Source organism: Sinohyriopsis cumingii, chromosome 16 (genome assembly GCF_028554795.1).
Source record: "Sinohyriopsis cumingii isolate HCF-2022 chromosome 16, ASM2855479v2, whole genome shotgun sequence".
NCBI lineage: Eukaryota > Metazoa > Mollusca > Bivalvia > Unionida > Unionidae > Sinohyriopsis > Sinohyriopsis cumingii.
The window spans coordinates 56,368,080-56,386,624 of record NC_142976.1 but is presented as its reverse complement, the minus strand read 5'-3'; the positions used below and the strand labels follow the sequence as shown (position 1 = coordinate 56,386,624).

Here is an 18,545-nt window from a genome sequence, read left to right as displayed (position 1 = left end):
TCGGGAAATTCCATTTTAGGATATTCCGTTTCCCAATAATAATTTACCTTTCATCGCAGATTTATCCAGCCAATTAGCTTATGATTCTCTGAAAGATTTATTTGCTATAGAATTTAACGCATGAATTAATTTCACAACTGCAATATGTCTTTGCTGAAGATCTTTACTTTTATAAGCTACATCATGAGTGTGGCATGCTTTATCAATAGCGTTTATTGGATACTCTCCGGAATTTGGTTGGTCTTGGTTATCAAGTCTGATATCAAGTCATGTTCCATGACCGCAATAGTTATATCCTGGAAGATGTTTTTCTCCTGGATATTTAGCCCATGGAGTTCCTGGTAATTTTCCCAACGACGTAGCGATATCACCACCTGTCTTCTTGGAAATAAATTTATATCTTTTGGTCCCACATAGTTCACACTTTCCTGTAATCGCATGCCTTTAATTTTTTTATTGTTATAGTTGCTAGTCCACTCATGGGGGTGTGTTTTGCTTCGAATGCAATATAGATCCATATTATTTATTATATTTCTACAACATGAATGTCATTGATTTCTCAGCGACAAAAAAAAACAAGAATCTGTCAGACATCATCCAGCACTACCAAATTATATTTGAATGATAATAATTGGGCCGTCCAGGTCTGGTAAAACACAATTGTTACTTAATTTGATAATGAGATGTATCAAATAGGATAAGTTGTATTTAGTAGCTCCGTTGGTTGATGACCAACAATGTTACAAAGTACTTAAAGATTTTAACAACAATGCAAAATTGTTAAATGAAAATGGAGACGATATTATTGAATTTATTACTGAAATTGATGAAGCCCCATCGGTAGATGACATTGATGGATTTATTATTAATTTAGCAGTATACGACAACGTGATGACGTGATCCCCAGACTTTGCATTCCCTTTGCAGTTGGATGAACAAAAATAAAAATACCATATCTGATTCCTATAATCCTGTAAAGAATCTAGAACATCAGCACCACCACTTCAACACAAGCATTGTCTTACCCTCAACAAAGGAATAAATGATGTTCTTTCTCTGTCCATCTAGCATAAGCTAACAGTGGCGCCCTTTTCATAATGAACTTGAATTTGGCAGATATTCAGCTAAAGTGAGGTACAAATAAGTATGAAAAATTATTTTACCTGTTTACCGTACTCCATATTTAAGAAAATTATTTTAAAGAACAAAATTCACTGTTCCCTCGAAGTTCATTCTCACTGAATCTTCCAGATGATTTAGGTTCAAATTAATTAATGATCACAAAGTCTATAAACTGCATATAAATTTGACAGGTGCCAAATTCTGATTGCTTATCATAATGTAATTGTGTACCTATTTCATTAATTTTAACTGAATTTAATTTTGGGACATGAGAGTAGGAGAAACCACTGCATCAACAACTGAATGACATAAAAAAAAATAATCTGTATTTGGGGGACATCAAAGACCACAAAATAGTAGATAAGACTGACATACCATTGCGAAATATTTATTGCCCCATTCATATAACCTGTTTGACACATATGATAGGCATACAGACATGAAGAAGCCTACATACACAAGAAGGTATATTAATATATGTATACAGTAAGCATCACAGATTACAAACAGGCTTTAATAATTGAAATGGAACTCCCAGAATTTTTTTCTCCCCCAAATTCTGGTCAACAATCACTTGTTTGGTAAATAAAATGTGTTTACATTGTTATATCTTCATAAATTTGCATAATCTTGCCTTCACAATGAAATAATCTAATGAATGAATATTTGTTCAGATATACTGATCAAATAATCAACTTAAAAACATTTGATAATCTTTATGTTTAAGCAAAATTGGTGGTTTTTGTCCCCAAATCAACTCGACTGAATAGTTTCATTAATTTACTTTCATTAAATCAATTTAATTACTTTTCAATTCATTATATATTTAATTTCCAATAATAAACATATTACTGAATTCTCATTCATCTAGCCAGAATGAATGAACCATATTGCATAAATTGCACTCTTTCAAACTCTGTTCACAGTACATTTCAATAATTTGATGACATCTTTTATTTCCATTTAATATCTAATGATCTGATTTGAATAGTCAAGAAAGGCTCCATTTTTCCCTCCTCTGTATTTCATACATTATTACATTAGGGCTCTAAGGCCCAGTTATTTTGTTCACAAGAGGCCCATGTGGGTAATCAATCACTCATCGAATACATTGAAATCAGAGAAAAAAGTAACAGCAAATGGCCAGCAAGATCATGATGCCCAAAAAGTATAGTCAAACTTTAGCAAAATGTTTTTGGAGAAGAATTCAATATATGATTTTCATTTTTTTTTGACAAATGTGCCATATCCACTGGTTGATTTGCATTACATATATACATCTAAAGCCTTAATGATCCAAAATTCTAAATTTGGGTGATGTATGGTTCAGTGGTTCCTGAGGGGAAAAAAACTGAGGGCTATACCTTCTATTTCTGTAATTGCATGAAAAATGGAATGAAAAAACTTAAAAACACACAAAATCTTCCTATATGGACATAAACGACATAATACACATGACCAATAACACTGCATGCTATGAATACAAAGTGATGCTTCCAATAATGAAGTACATGACAGGAATAACATTTCCTCATATAAATAATGATAAGGCAATTTAATGACACCATGAAATGTACATCGACATTAAATAAATATATACATTCTACCGCTCAAGGATGTGTTTCCAATAATCATTTTGCTGATGCAGTTTTACCAAGGAACTCACACTTGCTATTGTCTGATATGAGGCATGTACCAGATCATTCAATCAAACAATATATATCCCTTACTGCATAAGGTTTTCTAAGTGATAGGAATTTTCTTATTCATTTTAATCAGATATGAATAGTGACTAGAATAATAATTATGTACTGGTACTGTTTAATAACTCGAGTATCAATTCCTTGAATGCCAGGGATAATTTCATGACTAGCTCTGCCCTGGAAGAGGAAATTGTTTAGTGGGGGGGGCCCACAGACCACCTGATGCAACCCTGGAAGAGAATAACCCTTAGTGGTGGTGGTGGTGGGGGCCAGAGACAACTTGATGCAACTGAGAACTGAAACAAACACTGTGGTCTTGCAGCCCATCAACTTTTAGAAGTTTAACTGTTTAATATATATATATATATATATATATATATATATATATATATATATATATATATATATATATATATATATACACACACACACACACATGGTTAGAGTGAATTTACAAATTCCCAATGTTTTGAGCTACAAGTAATATATATGTGCAGATTTTCATCACCTATTGTTATTATTATTATCATTGCTATCATTGTTATTATTATTATTATTATTATTATTATTATTATTGGTATTATTATTATTATTATTATTATTATTATTATTGTTTTTCTTAATTTTATTATTATTTGTCCTAATCATGCATCTTTGAGACGATATTAATTTATCCACTGTGCACACAAGAAAGGTGTCCTCTATAGAAAATTATACATGGATTTTGCTTGTGGATCTCCAAGTGTTCTATACTGGCAGGTCTCCAAAAAAATATGTCATTAAAGGCCTTACTGGCACCATAAATGGAGTGGATAACCATTTTCTTCAGCTTGAATTGAGCTCTTTGTTGGCACTGTAAACCACCTGACACTGATCGACAGGTGAAACTGATAGATGAAGTGTCCCTGTTAATTGGCTGTTGATGAAGGTTAATTAGTATACTATTCACTACACATCAAAACTGACCAATAGGTTTTTCTTATTCACAACTTTCATGAAAATGTTGGTTAACATATTTGGCCAGTAACAGTCCACGAGTGACATGTTACCTACACCTTAGCGGTCAACAAGTTCTGAACCTCAGCTAAAAATGTGTTTAAATATTGTTCCCACAAACACATCACTTAACAACACATCAGTACAATATATGCACTCAGGATAACTTAAGACAAACTATTTACAAAGTTACACACATATCACTGCAGCCGTTAAAATAGTTTCAACCTTAAAAACTCAGAAACTGAAGAAAACTATGTACTTAAAGTGACTTTCCTTTTCCCAAAAGTTTTTAAATGAGGTGTTTTACATCTGAATTGTAATATTCAATAGTTTTTAAAAATCGTTAAATAATTAAACCACAAGAAACTTACTTCTATTACAATCTTCTGTCAATACATAGTTTCCATCAATTTATTAAAACATAGTTATAAATAATGGGAAGCATGATATTGTCATAATGCTGCTACATTATTCCCAGGAGGAATTACTGCTCTTATTAAGAATTATAAAAATTTAGAAAAATTTAAATCAGGTTACAAAATGTTTCTGTTTTATAATGCAGATTTAAATAAATAGTTCTAGGAAATGGGCAATCAAGTAGGTTCTAGGAAATGTGTAATTAAGTAGTCCTAGAAAACAGATTTTTGTATTATATATTTACACAATGAAACACTGTACAATTTCAACTGGAGACATGTATGTATCAGAAACCACACAATAATCTGCAGGAGAAGTGAGGAATTAACAAATAATGATAATGTTAATTTAATGATTTGAAAACATCACACATCTCTTTGCAAGTATCAAGAATTATAGAAGACATGTATCAATGGTGCATCCAACAACTGCTTTGATTCAACTGTAAAACTGATAAAATTCATACCTTCAATATAAAAAATCCTCAAAAAATGTATACATTTTATGACAAAGGTGGTAATAGATAAAAATAGTTTACAAATCACTGCAATAAGCAATAAAATTTAAAAAATGGAAATAAATATAAGGTTCTTAAAACATTTTTAAGCTAACCAAAGGAAGAATACTGTAAAACAAATTACAAAATATTTGAAAGAATTAATGAAATTAAGTATAAAAAAAATGCATACAATCTGACACATGAATAACATTTTGCTGTGTTGTTCATTCTGTACCTAAAGGAGGGATATATGAAAACTTAATAACAGTATGTCACAAAAATTTAATTGCATTACCAAGAAAAATAATTTTTTAAATTTAAAATGCAAGTCTCAAAACCTGCCATGCATGTCATATTTTGGCAAGTACATGATAAACATGCAATATTCCTAATACAGTAGGATTTTTAATACTGATGTAAATATTTAAAATTTTGTTCAACAATGTGGTTTGTAAATGTTCACAATTTTTGAAGGATCTCTGATCAAGGGAGAACACAACAGGTAATGATATATGTTGATGGAGGTTGTTTTTGCAATCTCACTCCCAAATTGCTGAAATGTATCCAATGCTAAAATTACCCACCGTCAGTACTATTACATACCAATTAGTGGTTTGAATGTTTTGATTGGTTCTTCATTATTCAAATTTGTTCAGTCTTGCCTGTTAATTTTGGGAGGACATTTAATTTTCAACAATAAGATTCACAGTAAAGACTACAATATAGTTCATTATATACAGTATACATGTAATTAATTAAAGTGCCAAAATGTTATGTTGTTAAAAAAAAAAAAAAAAAATACTACATACACAGACATGTTAAAATCCAATTATTGTACTGTGTGTATGATTAAAGTGCATCCTTCATATGGTTCACAACTTTGTTTCTTACAGCAGATTAGACTTCAGCTACTCTGTTGTAGACTCCCCCCACCCCCCACCTCCAGACATAAATTTGGCAATTTTTTGTTTAAAAACATAGGATTTTAATTCTGGCTTGATCAATTTTAACTTATATTTTTAAAAAAACATTGAACCTTTTTCTTTCATTGTTTTGTTTATTCCTAACTCATCCTACTTTTATACCGTCTTTCTTTGATGATATGTCCAGGCTAAAAAAAATAGCCCCCACTCCCACTGCAACTTTAAGAAACTTGTAGTCAGATGGGGGAAGGGGAAGGAGGAAACTAAAAAAAAAACAAGCTTACCCCAGCATCTCAACAGAGATGTACAAAAATGCCTGCAAAACATTCATAATGGTTTGTATAAGAATATCCCCCCCATTTTTAGTCATTATATGAGGAAAAAACCCTCATCAAATCAAAATAAAATTAAACAAATAGTACCACATTCAGTTACTAATGAAAATACATTTCAAAACCTATCAGCTGTCTAGAATTTCTTAAATGTGAATGAAATTCTCACTGATCATGATGTTTTAGTGTAGAACAGTAATGTGTCAGAGTCATCCTGTATTGGCATCACCAGTAACTTTTGTGTCCAAGTGACCTGTACTGGCCTGTACCTTTTGTGTCAGGGTGATTCTGTATTGGCCTGTACCTTCTGTGTCAAAATGACACCTGTATTGGCCTGTACCTTTTGTGTCTGAGTAATCCGGTATTGGCCTGTGCCTTTTGTTTCACAGTGATCCTGTACCAACCCATACCTTTTGTATCAAAGTGATCCTGTACCAACCTATACCTTTTGTGTCAAAGTGATCCTGTACTGATTCAAGGCCAAATTTGGTTTGGGAAAGCTCAAATTTTCAAGGTAATTGACTGTGAGAGAATCCCAAAAATTGAGAGATACAAGTTACATGAAATTTTATTTAATGTTGGTAGCCTGGATAAAATACAGTAACTGTGTTTCATCTAATTTGCCAACAGGTAGGTTGTGTTCAGTTTACTTTACCTTTTCAAATTAGTCTAATTCACTCTTATAGCAGCGCTTAAAAGACCTAACATGGTAAGGACTCCATCACAATCAGCTGTATAAACTGCCCTGAGGATAGTTTTTCATGGCTCTAAGCAGTACTGTTTCCTCTTTATTCTGCAAAATGCTTTGGACATGTATAGTGGTGGTAAAAAAATATTTTTCCCCCCTCAAAGTTTATTGAAAATTGTGCTTTTCAAAATATGACAGTGTCAAGGGTGTTTGGGACTCCACAGTTTTGTTTTTTGCATGATATGTTATTTTATGGCAGGTGTGTAACATGTTTTAATAGCACTCATTATTTAAATCACTGCCTCCAACATAATGACTGGTAAACAATTTGGCTCAAGGGCTAAAGTCAGTTACAACTCTGGTTTTACTAGGATAGCTGTTCCATTCATTGTTATTTGACTGCCAGTAAATTTAACCAGCCAAAAAATTAGATCAGGTAGTCAATAATTGTCTACCAGGTCTGGTTCGACCCTAACCAAAGGTTAAGTGGGTAGGGACAACATAGCTGAGAGTCATAAGAGTGCAAACTGAAGTTCTAACTATAAATGGCCTAATACAAGAAAGCCATATGTAAGAATAAAAATTACATTAGCCTGGCCATATCATCAGAGAAATAGGGCATTACAACAAAGAAGGATGGCTTGAAAGAGGTCACCCTTTGATAAGAAACCATTTTATGCTTAACCAAATTTTTGCATTTTGGTTATTTTACCCCTCTCATGAGACCTTTATTGAATGCACATGGGGAGACCCTATAATGCCCTTCCCCCACAAGCTGTATTAATTTCTAACACTCTCAAATGCTTAAAAATACCCATGATGCTGGTCTATGCTTTAATAAGTAATTTTCCTAAAAAAGGCCAATAGTCTTGCTCAGTTTTGCAAATGATTTCCATCCCAACTGTTAAATTAACAAAAATGAATGATAAATAGATAATATTTACAATTGCCTGCAATAAACAGCTTTGTAAGAAAAAGTTTAATTTGCAAGACTAAAATACATTGTGGAATAAGGTGCTTACTGGTCCTCATGTGAAAAATTGTACGCTGCCAGCTTCATTCGCAGCAGTGGAGACATGGCCATAGGATTTGTGCCATCAGCTGGAACACGTTGTGCCCTCATTGGGCGTGGAGAATTATTTGAAAATGTACTTTCTCGTGACATTTTTCTCTGTGTATTGGGAGAACCTGAAAGACTGTTAGAGCGCATGGAATTTCTCTTCACGCCAAAAGTTGGTGAAAAGTTGGGCGACATGTTTGAAAAAGTTGTGTCCCTTGAGAGCGAATGCGACTGCCTCTCATCAGAAGTGGGAGAACCATTGGAAAATACACTTTTGGAGAATTTAAAAGCCAATGAAGGTGAGAGTGATGGCGATTTAGAAAATGTCTCATTCTGATAAACAGTCATAGGCGATGGCATTGTCAAAGAGTTGATGTCGTCATAGTCTTGGTTAGCATATATGTTAATTCCTGGTAAATTTTTATCGAAAATGAAACTTCTTTTACTGATAGAGCTTGTGTCATCTAGCAGCTTGGATTTCAAAATTGGTGGTGGTGCTACATAATAATTTGGTGTCATATAGCTGCGCTTGATTTTCTGCACCGATTTCTCCTCATCTCGTTTCTGTTGGCGCTTAAACTGAAGATAAAGTGTTATTGCCATGCAAAGGAAGACAACTCCAAATGTACTGGCAGTCACAATCAGGAACAGAGTCATTTCATCCATTGAGGGAATAGATTTACCTGAAATCAGAACAAAACTGTTATACATAACTTAAATTATGTGGGTTTTTACAAGATCAATAAAAGTTTATTTTTCAATAATTCCACAGCAAAGTGATATTCTTAAATAAATTTGGTCAACATCCTTCAATTCTGATGTGAATTCTTCACCTGGATTAAACATCGCTACAAGAAGATTCATGTCAGATGGAAAAACTTTGTTCTGAATCATGTGTGTGTGTGTGTGTGTGTGTGTATGTGTGTGTCATGTTTAATGGCACCAAAGCACAATAATGGTTATATGGTGCCAGTTAAAAGTTCTAAAAGTGTAAAAATGAAGAATTGCATAAAAAGTATAAAAAGATTAACCCAATACAAGTAAACAAGACAAAATATAAAATGTAAAGATATTAAAATTCTGTAGATGTACGCAAAAGAAAACAATACAAATTCTGTAAGATGTATATTAAATAAAACTTAACAGCAAAAATTCTGTAATCTTGTGTAAAAGAAAACGATAAAAATTCTATAAGATGAAAAGTAAAACATGAAGGTAAATGACATAAAATCCTTAAAATACATGGCCAAAATTTGTTATATAAACCAAATTCCCCCCAAAAATCCAAGATTTTATTGGGTGGTACATCATCATAAAGTTCCTTAACTCTTAACCTCACAAAAATGCTTTAGGAAACCTCTACCACATTTTAATGGACGTGGGTTTTGGATCCGATTTCCATACAAGCACGTTTAGGTACTTACACAATATAGAAGCTAATTTCAATGCCTACAGCAGTTTATCCCCTAGGGGTGCAAGACTGAGAGCTGAAAATCTCCTTCATGTGAGAACTGGGGGTCAGACTGAGTAAAAAACAAACTTTGGTATCAAAACTGGGGGTCAAATACAAAATTTGGGGGTCCCAGAAGCGTAAATGAGGGTAAAGGGAAACACTGCTACAGTTATCATTGGTCATTTTTAGTTGGCTTCCATACTGCCATCTTTCTGCAGATTACCCACTGTTAGAAACCACAGGCACTGAGGAAAATGACTGCACCATCACATCACCTGAGTTCTGATGATTAGAATTATAACTATGAAGGCCTTAGTAAGTGAAATGTTGGCACCGATAACAATGCATGCATCCATGACATTGATAATGTATCCAATTCAGATGATTATGTGGTGCAGATGTAGACAATGAACCTGCAGATTTAGAGACTGCGAGTGGTTGCAGTTGGTGACACAACTTCACTGCTGTGCCAGTGAATGAATTCTCTCTCGAGTTCAAACCATATAAAAATTCATTGGTGAAAACTAATTATACAGCCAAAAGATGAGATTTTACACCAAAGCCTTTCTACAGAGAAAAATACATAGAAAATGGGTAAAATGATTCAAATTTAGGTTGAACTTAACATATATTACACTGCTCTAACATTTCCAAGAAGGCCTAAATGCAAAGAATCATTCAGTAACATGTCTTCAATTATGCACTCAGAGGCTTTGTGTGTTGAAAACGTACACAGCAATAGATATTATGAGATAAAGGGCTAATGGAATTCACATAAGAAACTTCTGTCTCACAGGGTGAAAGTCAATAAACTTGACAAGAATGTGTTCCACTGTCAGTAGACATCTGCACAGCATGCATTCAGGTAAATTTCTTTTTTCAGGAGGTATGCACGACTTGGGTATGTGTTATCTTAGATATAATCAAAACAGTATCACTACATCTATGTGGGATACTATTCTTCAATTATGGGTACTTCCATTTGGAAATGGGTAACTACAGGGTAGCTTTGGCTGTTTCATCTGCCCTTTCTTTACTCGTAACAGCTATGTGACAGAGTAGACAACTTTTCCCAGACTGCATGAGCAAAGCATGCTACTGTAAGACATGGGAAGTAAAATGGATTATCAAATTTAAGGCTTTCAGTATGGAAAAAAAATCATTAAATTTGTATTTTGAGAGGTTTCTATACAGTTTAAAAAATCTAAATAAAACTGTATATACTCACTCATAAGTCGAGTCAAAATGCAAACAACAAAGATTCTGATCTGGCATAGCATAATGCCCCTGCAGATCAGGGTCTATGTTTGTTCTACTGATTACTCCAAACAAACTGTACCAACCAAGATCTGCTAGTTTTTAGTTGGACTCATCTTATAAGCAAGTATATAAGGTAGCTGTAATTTCTGGAGTAAAATTGGATTAGCTATCTCGTAACTGTCTTTAGATGTTGCCATGGGGTGTCGCACTAGAGATGTTGCTATGGGCTGTTGCAAGGGCATATGAGAGAAAGGTGAATAATAGAAAGGAATGCCATAATCTGTGTATATACAGTGCCTCCTACAGGCCATCTGTCCAGGCTTTTGTGATAGAAAATTGGCTTTGTAAGAGATGGTTAGGTCTGATTTGACCACAGCTCTATAAAAGAACTTAATAAACTGAGTATCTTACTCACATGTTTGAAACAAATTTCCTTTTTTAAAAATCTGACTGAACATTTTGTGAACATCTCAAAACAATATTATGATACAAGACTGGGTCAAAGAAGACATTAGTCATGCATTTTACAACGCATCCAAGGCCATAGTGACCGAGGATAATTTGGTGTATGGTTGGTAATAGGTGTTCTATTTTAAGTTAGTATTTTCACAATCAAGTTTAATATTTTTAAATATGATTGGGGCATCTGGAGCGTGTCCCAATGACAAAGTTTATATTAATCAAGAAAATCATCAGAAAATGTTGTCTGTTTTAACAGCACAAGCAATATGCCACTTTGAACTAAATGCTTAAAAGTAAATTTTGCACAATTTAAATGCTTTTCAAATTTCATTACATGTTTTTAGTTAATTTGTTTGCAACAAATATGTAAATTTTTTCTTATCTAGAGCTCTGTTGAATAAAACCCCTGAAAAGAAGGTAATAGTGACCCACTTTAAACATGTAACCCATTTCTTACATAACGTGGCTGTATTACAGCTTTAGTATTGACTGGTGAAAGGAACAAGAATTAGAAACTGAATTTTAATTCCAACTATGTGTAAATAGACTCTGAAAAGTAGGTCACAAGGTACATCCCAAAATGCACTTACAAAATGTGGTCTAAATGTGGTAATCGAATAGGAGTTACACCCAGGACTTGGACATTAGAGGGATGGATGTGTGGTTGTACTCACAAGCTGAATGCCGCCTATTTATGTACATGTGGGTTATAAAGATGAAATGTAGTTTGTTTTCCTAAAATGTTACAGTTACAATTACCTCCCCTGAAGAGCTGACTGCTATTGTGTGCATTATCCTCAAATAATAAGTTGATTCCATGAAAATCTTTTTCTCAATTTTTTAAAAAGTTCATATGTTTAAGGAAAACTGCATAATTAACTTGTAAGTGTGCGACTTAAAAAGGACACTGGGGTCCAGTTTTAAATACACCTCTCCCTCGATAACTCATGCACAACATGATCCAAAAACAGACACCACTATAAGCAAGGGAGCAAGTTACTAATGTACCACAATAAAAAAGGAAGTGATGCCATCCCCACTAGACAAAGAGAAAACCAGGATGGATTGGAATGGGCTGTTTAATGTTTGAATCATCATTTTATAATCATGTTGAGAATAATTGTCAATAAAAGCTTTTTCTAACAAAGTTGTTCGTTATTCTGTATAAATTACCTTTATTGTCAAGATGCCCATCATCTGAAAGATCATTAACATTATTCCAACTGGTTTCATCAACTATTACGTGCACACAAAAACATTTGTGTATTATGTCACTGCTTTTGTTGTTGTTGATTAGTCTGGTTCCCTGAGTGTTATGCATGAGTGAAGTCTGAAGCAGCAAGTCTTTAAAGCAGGGAATCAGACTAATTGCTGGTATACCACCAAACAAGATTCCTTTTTTCAAAAACTAGTGACATTTAATTAACGAGTCAATCATCTAAGTCGAAACTCAATTTCTGTATTGTTTGATTAGTAAAATATTGATGCTGTGATTTCGTTGCAAGTAATAGTGAAATTTCTTATCATCCTTGAGGATCTATAAGTGTCAATTCAGGAATTCTCTGAAAGTCATTTCTTCATAATGGTCCATTTATTTGTGAAACAAAAACTCTTTACTTTCCGAAGTATTCATTTTCGCTTGGTTGCCTTACCATCTTTGATCACATCGGTGATTGAGTCGGTTAATTTAAGGTAGTTTGATTATATTACATACACAATAACATCTATAGCAGTGTTTGCTAGATCAATTTAAATGAGTTTACCTGACATATGACCAGGGCCGCTAGATCTTACATATATAGGATCTGCATGCCGTTTAAGTCATCTATTATTCCACCTCCTTTATTTGATACAAAAGACACAAGTAACATGATAATACAAGGGAGGTCAGCTTTTAATACAGTGCAACAATACAACAAATACTTCCACAAGTCGATATCAAAACATGGTCTGCACTTAATTAGGTTTTCAGAGAAAAGCTCTTGGACATAGCTGTTACAGTAGATTGAAACATTTTATGTTGAAATACAAAAGGACACATTTCACTTATGATGCTTACACTTAAAATGACTATAAAGACAGAACTAAAATACAAATTCACTTGACAAAATATTATTTAATTGGTATTTATTTATTAAAGTACTCTCTCCACTAGCTGTAAATAAAATTTTCATTGATCAAAATTTCGCTGAATGTCATTATTTATGGTGTACTAAAAATGTCATTTGGAAAGAAAATGTAACAAATTATATCATTTCTTATTAAAAATTGATAATTTCATAATGTTGATTAAAATTTCCGGGTCCTATCTAATGTTTTTGATGATAAAACGAGCAATATAGTCAAGCTTCAATTACCAATTTTGTCTGTAATTTTCTTCAAGTTCAACAAATCGGGATAAACTTTTGGCAAATTCTGGTCAAAAGAATGGGATCCACACCTGACCTCACATTATAAGCTGGTTCGTAAGTTATCATGGCGTGAGTTATCAAGGGAGTGGTTAACTGACAATTTAAAACTTTTGTCAATAATAATTTTATTGAGACTGACTGAAAATATGGTGAAATCTATCTTGAATGGGAAGTAATTTGGAGCTGAACAAAAGACTAGCATGTGTAATGACCCATCTAAATCTTACCTCAACACTCATCTGAATTCAATGTTTTTGGTACATGTATATGCTGAAATTCAAACTTACACTGAGATGGCGTAGTAGTGCCCTCTGGTGAGATTAACCCAGAGTCACAATGCATGCAGCTTGTCTGTGCCTCTTTGGTCTGGTATGTATTCTGGGGACAGAACTCACACTGGTCAGAGGTAGTGTTGTGGAGTGTACCTGGTGGGCAAGATACTGGAAAGGTGGACAGAAAATGAATTCATTAACACTTTTATGGTCAACACATCAAAGATTATTAACAATTCTTTTAATAGAAACTTCCCACTTTATGTCACTTAAATTGCACAAATTCAGAAGACTTTCATTATCAGAATGTTTTCTGTCAAATATGGTAAAATTCTGTAAAGTAGTTTCAGGGAACAAATCATTTAAATTTTAATTTTTCTATTTTAAATAACAGTGGCCATATCTAAAGGTGAATGGCATCATTTGTAGAAACTGGAGAGAAAATCACTCATGCCAAGATGCCTACTGTCAAACAATCAAATTCTCTTGAGTGGTTTTCGCAAAGTGTTTACAGCTTTCTCTTGTTTTGGCAATGGTAGATCTGCATTGTATGTCCATCCATCCATCACTCCAATGACTTAACACCCATTGATGTCCAACACACTTTATACAGTTTGTCTCCATCGTACATGGGTCTTTTTCTAATCTAATGAGAGTACACCACTCCCTCGATAACTCGTGCACATCGGGGTCCAGAAACTACGACCGCACTATAAGTGAGGCGCGAGTTATCGAGGGACCTATAAAATAAGCCCAAAACCAATAAAGTGATTGACGACATAACGGAGAAATAAGGGGGGGGGGTAGGCAGATTATACTGTTGAATACTCACTTTATAATCGTTCTGAGATTAACTGTTAATAAATATCTCTTCATAACGGTGTACTTTATTATTTCCTCATAGGACAACATTAATTTCAGGATAAATTACAGTATATTGAGGCGATCATCGAAAACATTATTCCACGTGGTTTCCGTTCGCTTAACATGTGTACCTCTTCACACGTTGTGTACTACGTCACTAATTTTTATGTTGAATTGGATACATTCTAGTTTTATTGTTTGATCCAAATTAGACGTTTTTTTTATATACAAAAGATAGACTCTTCGAGAAACAGTGTCGATCAAACAATAGATAGATCTGAATGCGATAGAAGTAAAATGGAAAACAAAAAAAACAAGGGTTAATCAGTACTAACATATTTAATTGGTCTACAAATTTAAAACAACGTAAATTAGAACAAGTTAATACGTGCCGTTTGTGCCACGCTTGACAAATATCAATTCACTTTTTGAAAAAATCAGTTAATTTTTTTATGTGTGTGTTACTCCTTGGTTTCTCTGCCGCCGAGCAAAATCCCTCAGATTTCTCAATTGCATGAGCTTTACGTAGTCAACATTTTGGGTCTCCAGCCACCTTATGGCAATACCAAAATATTTGATTGCTTCCTGTGCAGAGGGGTGGGGGGTGCAACATCTGCGTCTGCATCACTTTCAACACTTGTGTTACTCCAGTTAGAATCGTCTTCTGCTGCAAATTTGTTCGCTATAGAAATAATTATAGTTTCATCTGACATGTATTCTGCTGTGGGGCAATCATTGTCAGCACAAATCCACTCCTCCATATCATCAAGAGAAATGCCCATCTCAGGACCATGAGTCTGTATGAATTTCTCCCAAACAGCCTCGGCATTAATGACATCAGCTTCACTGAAACATTCGAAGTCACTATCATCGTCGTTGTCTCTGTTACTGTTTTGCTTTACGTCAAAGGCAGCTCCAAGACCCTTAATCCAGCACCCGAGGTCTCTTGTAATTGATTTTTTTTTTTAATGCAACAAACACTTCCCCGACTTGTTGATCAAAACAAAGCCGGCATGTACATGTAATTAGCTTCTCATAGAAGTACTCACGGGTTTCGATGTGACGGTCGATTGACTCTTTTCATATTTTCAATGAACAGAATATGTTGTGGTTATAATGTTTACACTGAAACGGAATTAAAGGATTAGAATGTGACTTTCACACAGGAAGACGTTTAATTGGTGTTTATTTCATTCTCTGTTGCCACCTGTTAGCATTTACCAGAAGTTTTCATTGATCGCTATTTCACCAGACTGTTTATTTACAGTATACTGACAACTATTTATCATAAAACCTTACATAATATATGATATCTTTAAACAGAGGTCTCGCTAGGATTTTAAAACTGGGTCTTTCTGCCTCTGAATTCAGTCACTAAATATCAGTACATTTTCTCACTCGGCCGTCAGTCAAAGCCTTTGAACTAGCTGCCTAGCTGTTGCATCATGTTTTTTTTTTTAATGTACTCTTATAAAATGGCAGCAGTACATCAAAGAGTCTTTCAGTCACTGAATTCTGTCATTATAAATATCAGCACAGTTAACTGATCAACACATTTTCCCACAAAGCAGATGGTTGAAACAGGACCGGCAAATCTTTGAATTTTCCCGCGCACCTATTACATGCGTACGGAGGACTCCCGCCTCAGTGATTTTCTGTGTCCCAGATCAAAAACTGGCATCCAAATACACGTAATTAAGCATTTTCGAGATCTCTGAAATTAATTCTTCTTTAGAACTTGCAAATTTCAAAATATGGATTATATTTTTACGAGCATTAATCACCATTTTCGATGATAAAACGAGCAATGCATCAAGGTTTAATTTATCAATTCTTATTGTAATTTTTTCATGTTCAGCATATTTTAAAGATATTTTAAATACATTTTCTCTGGAAAAAATCGGGAGCCAAGACGGACACGGAGTTATAAGCGAGATCGCGAGTTATCCGGGCGTGAGTTATCGAGGGAGCGGTGTATGTATATCAATATGTCATCATTCTTTAATATCAGTGTGAAATTTTATCATTTGTCTTCCTCTTGCATCATATACAGAAATTTGAAAGTCTCTGATGGCATGGTGCTTTCAGTCTTTAATGGCATGATGTTTTAAGTCTTTAATGGCATGATGCTTTAAGTCTTTAATGACAAGACATTTTAAGTTTTAATGGCATGACATTTTAAGTCATTAATGGCATGGTGCTTTAAGTCTTTAATGGCATAATGTTTTAAGTCTTTAATGGCATGATGCTCTACGTCTTTGTGGCATGATGCTTTAAGTCTTTAATGGCATGATGCTTTCAGTCTTTAATGGCATGAGGATTTAAGTCTTTAATGGCATGATGCTTTCAGTCTTTAATGGCATGACATTTTAAGTTGTTAATGGCATGATGCTTTAAGTCTTTAATGGCATGATGTTTTCAGTCTTTAATGGCATGATGCTTTAAGTCTTTAATGGCATGATGCTTTCAGTCTTTAATGGCATGACATTTTAAGTTGTTAATGGCATGATGCTTTAAGTCTTTAATGGCATGATGTTTTCAGTCTTTAATGGCATGATGCTTTAAGTCTTTAATGGCATGATGCTTTCAGTCTTTAATGGCATGACATTTTAAGTTGTTAATGGCATGATGCTTTAAGTCTTTAATGGCATGATGCTTTCAGTCTTTAATGGCATGATGCTTTCAGTCTTTAATGGCATGACATTTTAAGTTGTTAATGGCATGATGCTTTAAGTCTTTAATGGCATGATGCTTTCAGTCTTTAATGGCATGACGCTTTCAGTCTTTAATGGCATGACGCTTTCAGTCTTTAATGGCATGACATTTTAAGTTGTTAATGGCATGATGCTTTAAGTCTTTAATGGCATGATGCTTTCAGTCTTTAATGGCATGACATTTTAAGTTGTTAATGGCATAATGCTTTAAGTCTTTAATGGCATGATGCTTAAAGTATTTAATGGCATGATGCTAAAAGTATTTAATTGTATGATGCTGTTTGTTAAATTTGGTCAAACTTTGTAGAGCAGTTTTTGAGAAAAAGTGTTTTCAATGTTTTTCTTTGTTTAATAAAAGTATCCATAATTGATAGCATATCAGCATTTGTATACATCTGAGAGATGGATGTTTTCGGTCAAACTTGGTATAATTCTGTTGAGCAGTTTTTGAGAAGAGGTCATTTAAAGTTCTTTCTATTTTAACCATCGAGACCCATATTTGATATCTGATTATCATCATTTGCAAAAATTTTAAAGCTCTACAAGTTGGAATGATTTCTGTTGTGTTTGGTTGAAAATGGTCCAGTGGAATTTGAGAAGATGAAAATAGCAAATGTAGATGGATGCACAACAGACAAAATACATCATATCTGAAAGGCTGTACTGTAAGTTTACTTGGCTTTTGGGTCAGTTTGATGGTCAATGACTGTTTCATGGTGAATGAAAACATACTGGGTATGAATATTTACGCAACAATACAGTAATTTAACTTCATGATTAAGTCTGTCTTTCTCTACGCTTGTCATACCAAGATAACTTTCATATTTACCACATGTATATTCATCTGCCATTTTTCCTGGTGCACACAGCCACTGTGCAGAGCTGGTCAGCATGTCATCTATCATAGTGGTGTACTGACTATCTACACGCAGCTGTGGGGTTGAAAACAGCCCCATCAGGGACAGGTGGACATCCAACAGGATTTCATAGGGGTCTGTGTCTTCAGGTTTAGAACTGTTATGATGAAAGATGGATGTATTTGAATTATTTCAGAGTGATCACAAAATCAAAAAGAAAAATGTAACCCTCTCATAAAAGTTTCAAAGCAAAATCTAATTTGTGCTAGCATTCTATCATTATAATAAGTTACAATGATGCAAAAGAAGATGTGAAAAATATAACATTATCTAAACTATGGGCAAGGTCAGTATTTTTACTTTTATTGGTAAGTTGGTCAGTTATGGATCCTACCATCAGACCAAGCTGCTGGTTCCCCAGGCAAGGCACTTGACTTCCATTATTTCATTCATGAGCTTAAAATGCCAAACATCAAACAAAACATAAACTGACTGAGAAATAAATAAAG

General features: G+C 34.0%; 1 protein-coding gene across 2 annotated transcripts in view; it reads right to left on the bottom strand.

Moving 5' to 3' along the window:
* Positions 1-1,494: 1,494 nt before the first annotated feature.
* The window catches only part of LOC149780464 (uncharacterized), a 146,627-nt gene continuing 129,576 nt past the window's right edge, over positions 1,495-18,545 (bottom strand). For both annotated transcript variants that reach the window (XM_089937406.1, XM_089937407.1), the window contains exons 24-26: positions 18,009-18,193; positions 13,617-13,769; positions 1,495-8,426 (exon numbers count right to left, since the gene is read on the bottom strand). In XM_089937406.1, coding sequence (XP_089793532.1) covers positions 7,702-8,426; positions 13,617-13,769; positions 18,009-18,193 — 1,063 coding nt within the window. In that variant the 3' untranslated portion in view covers positions 1,495-7,701. The remainder of the gene's footprint in view (positions 8,427-13,616; positions 13,770-18,008; positions 18,194-18,545) is intronic.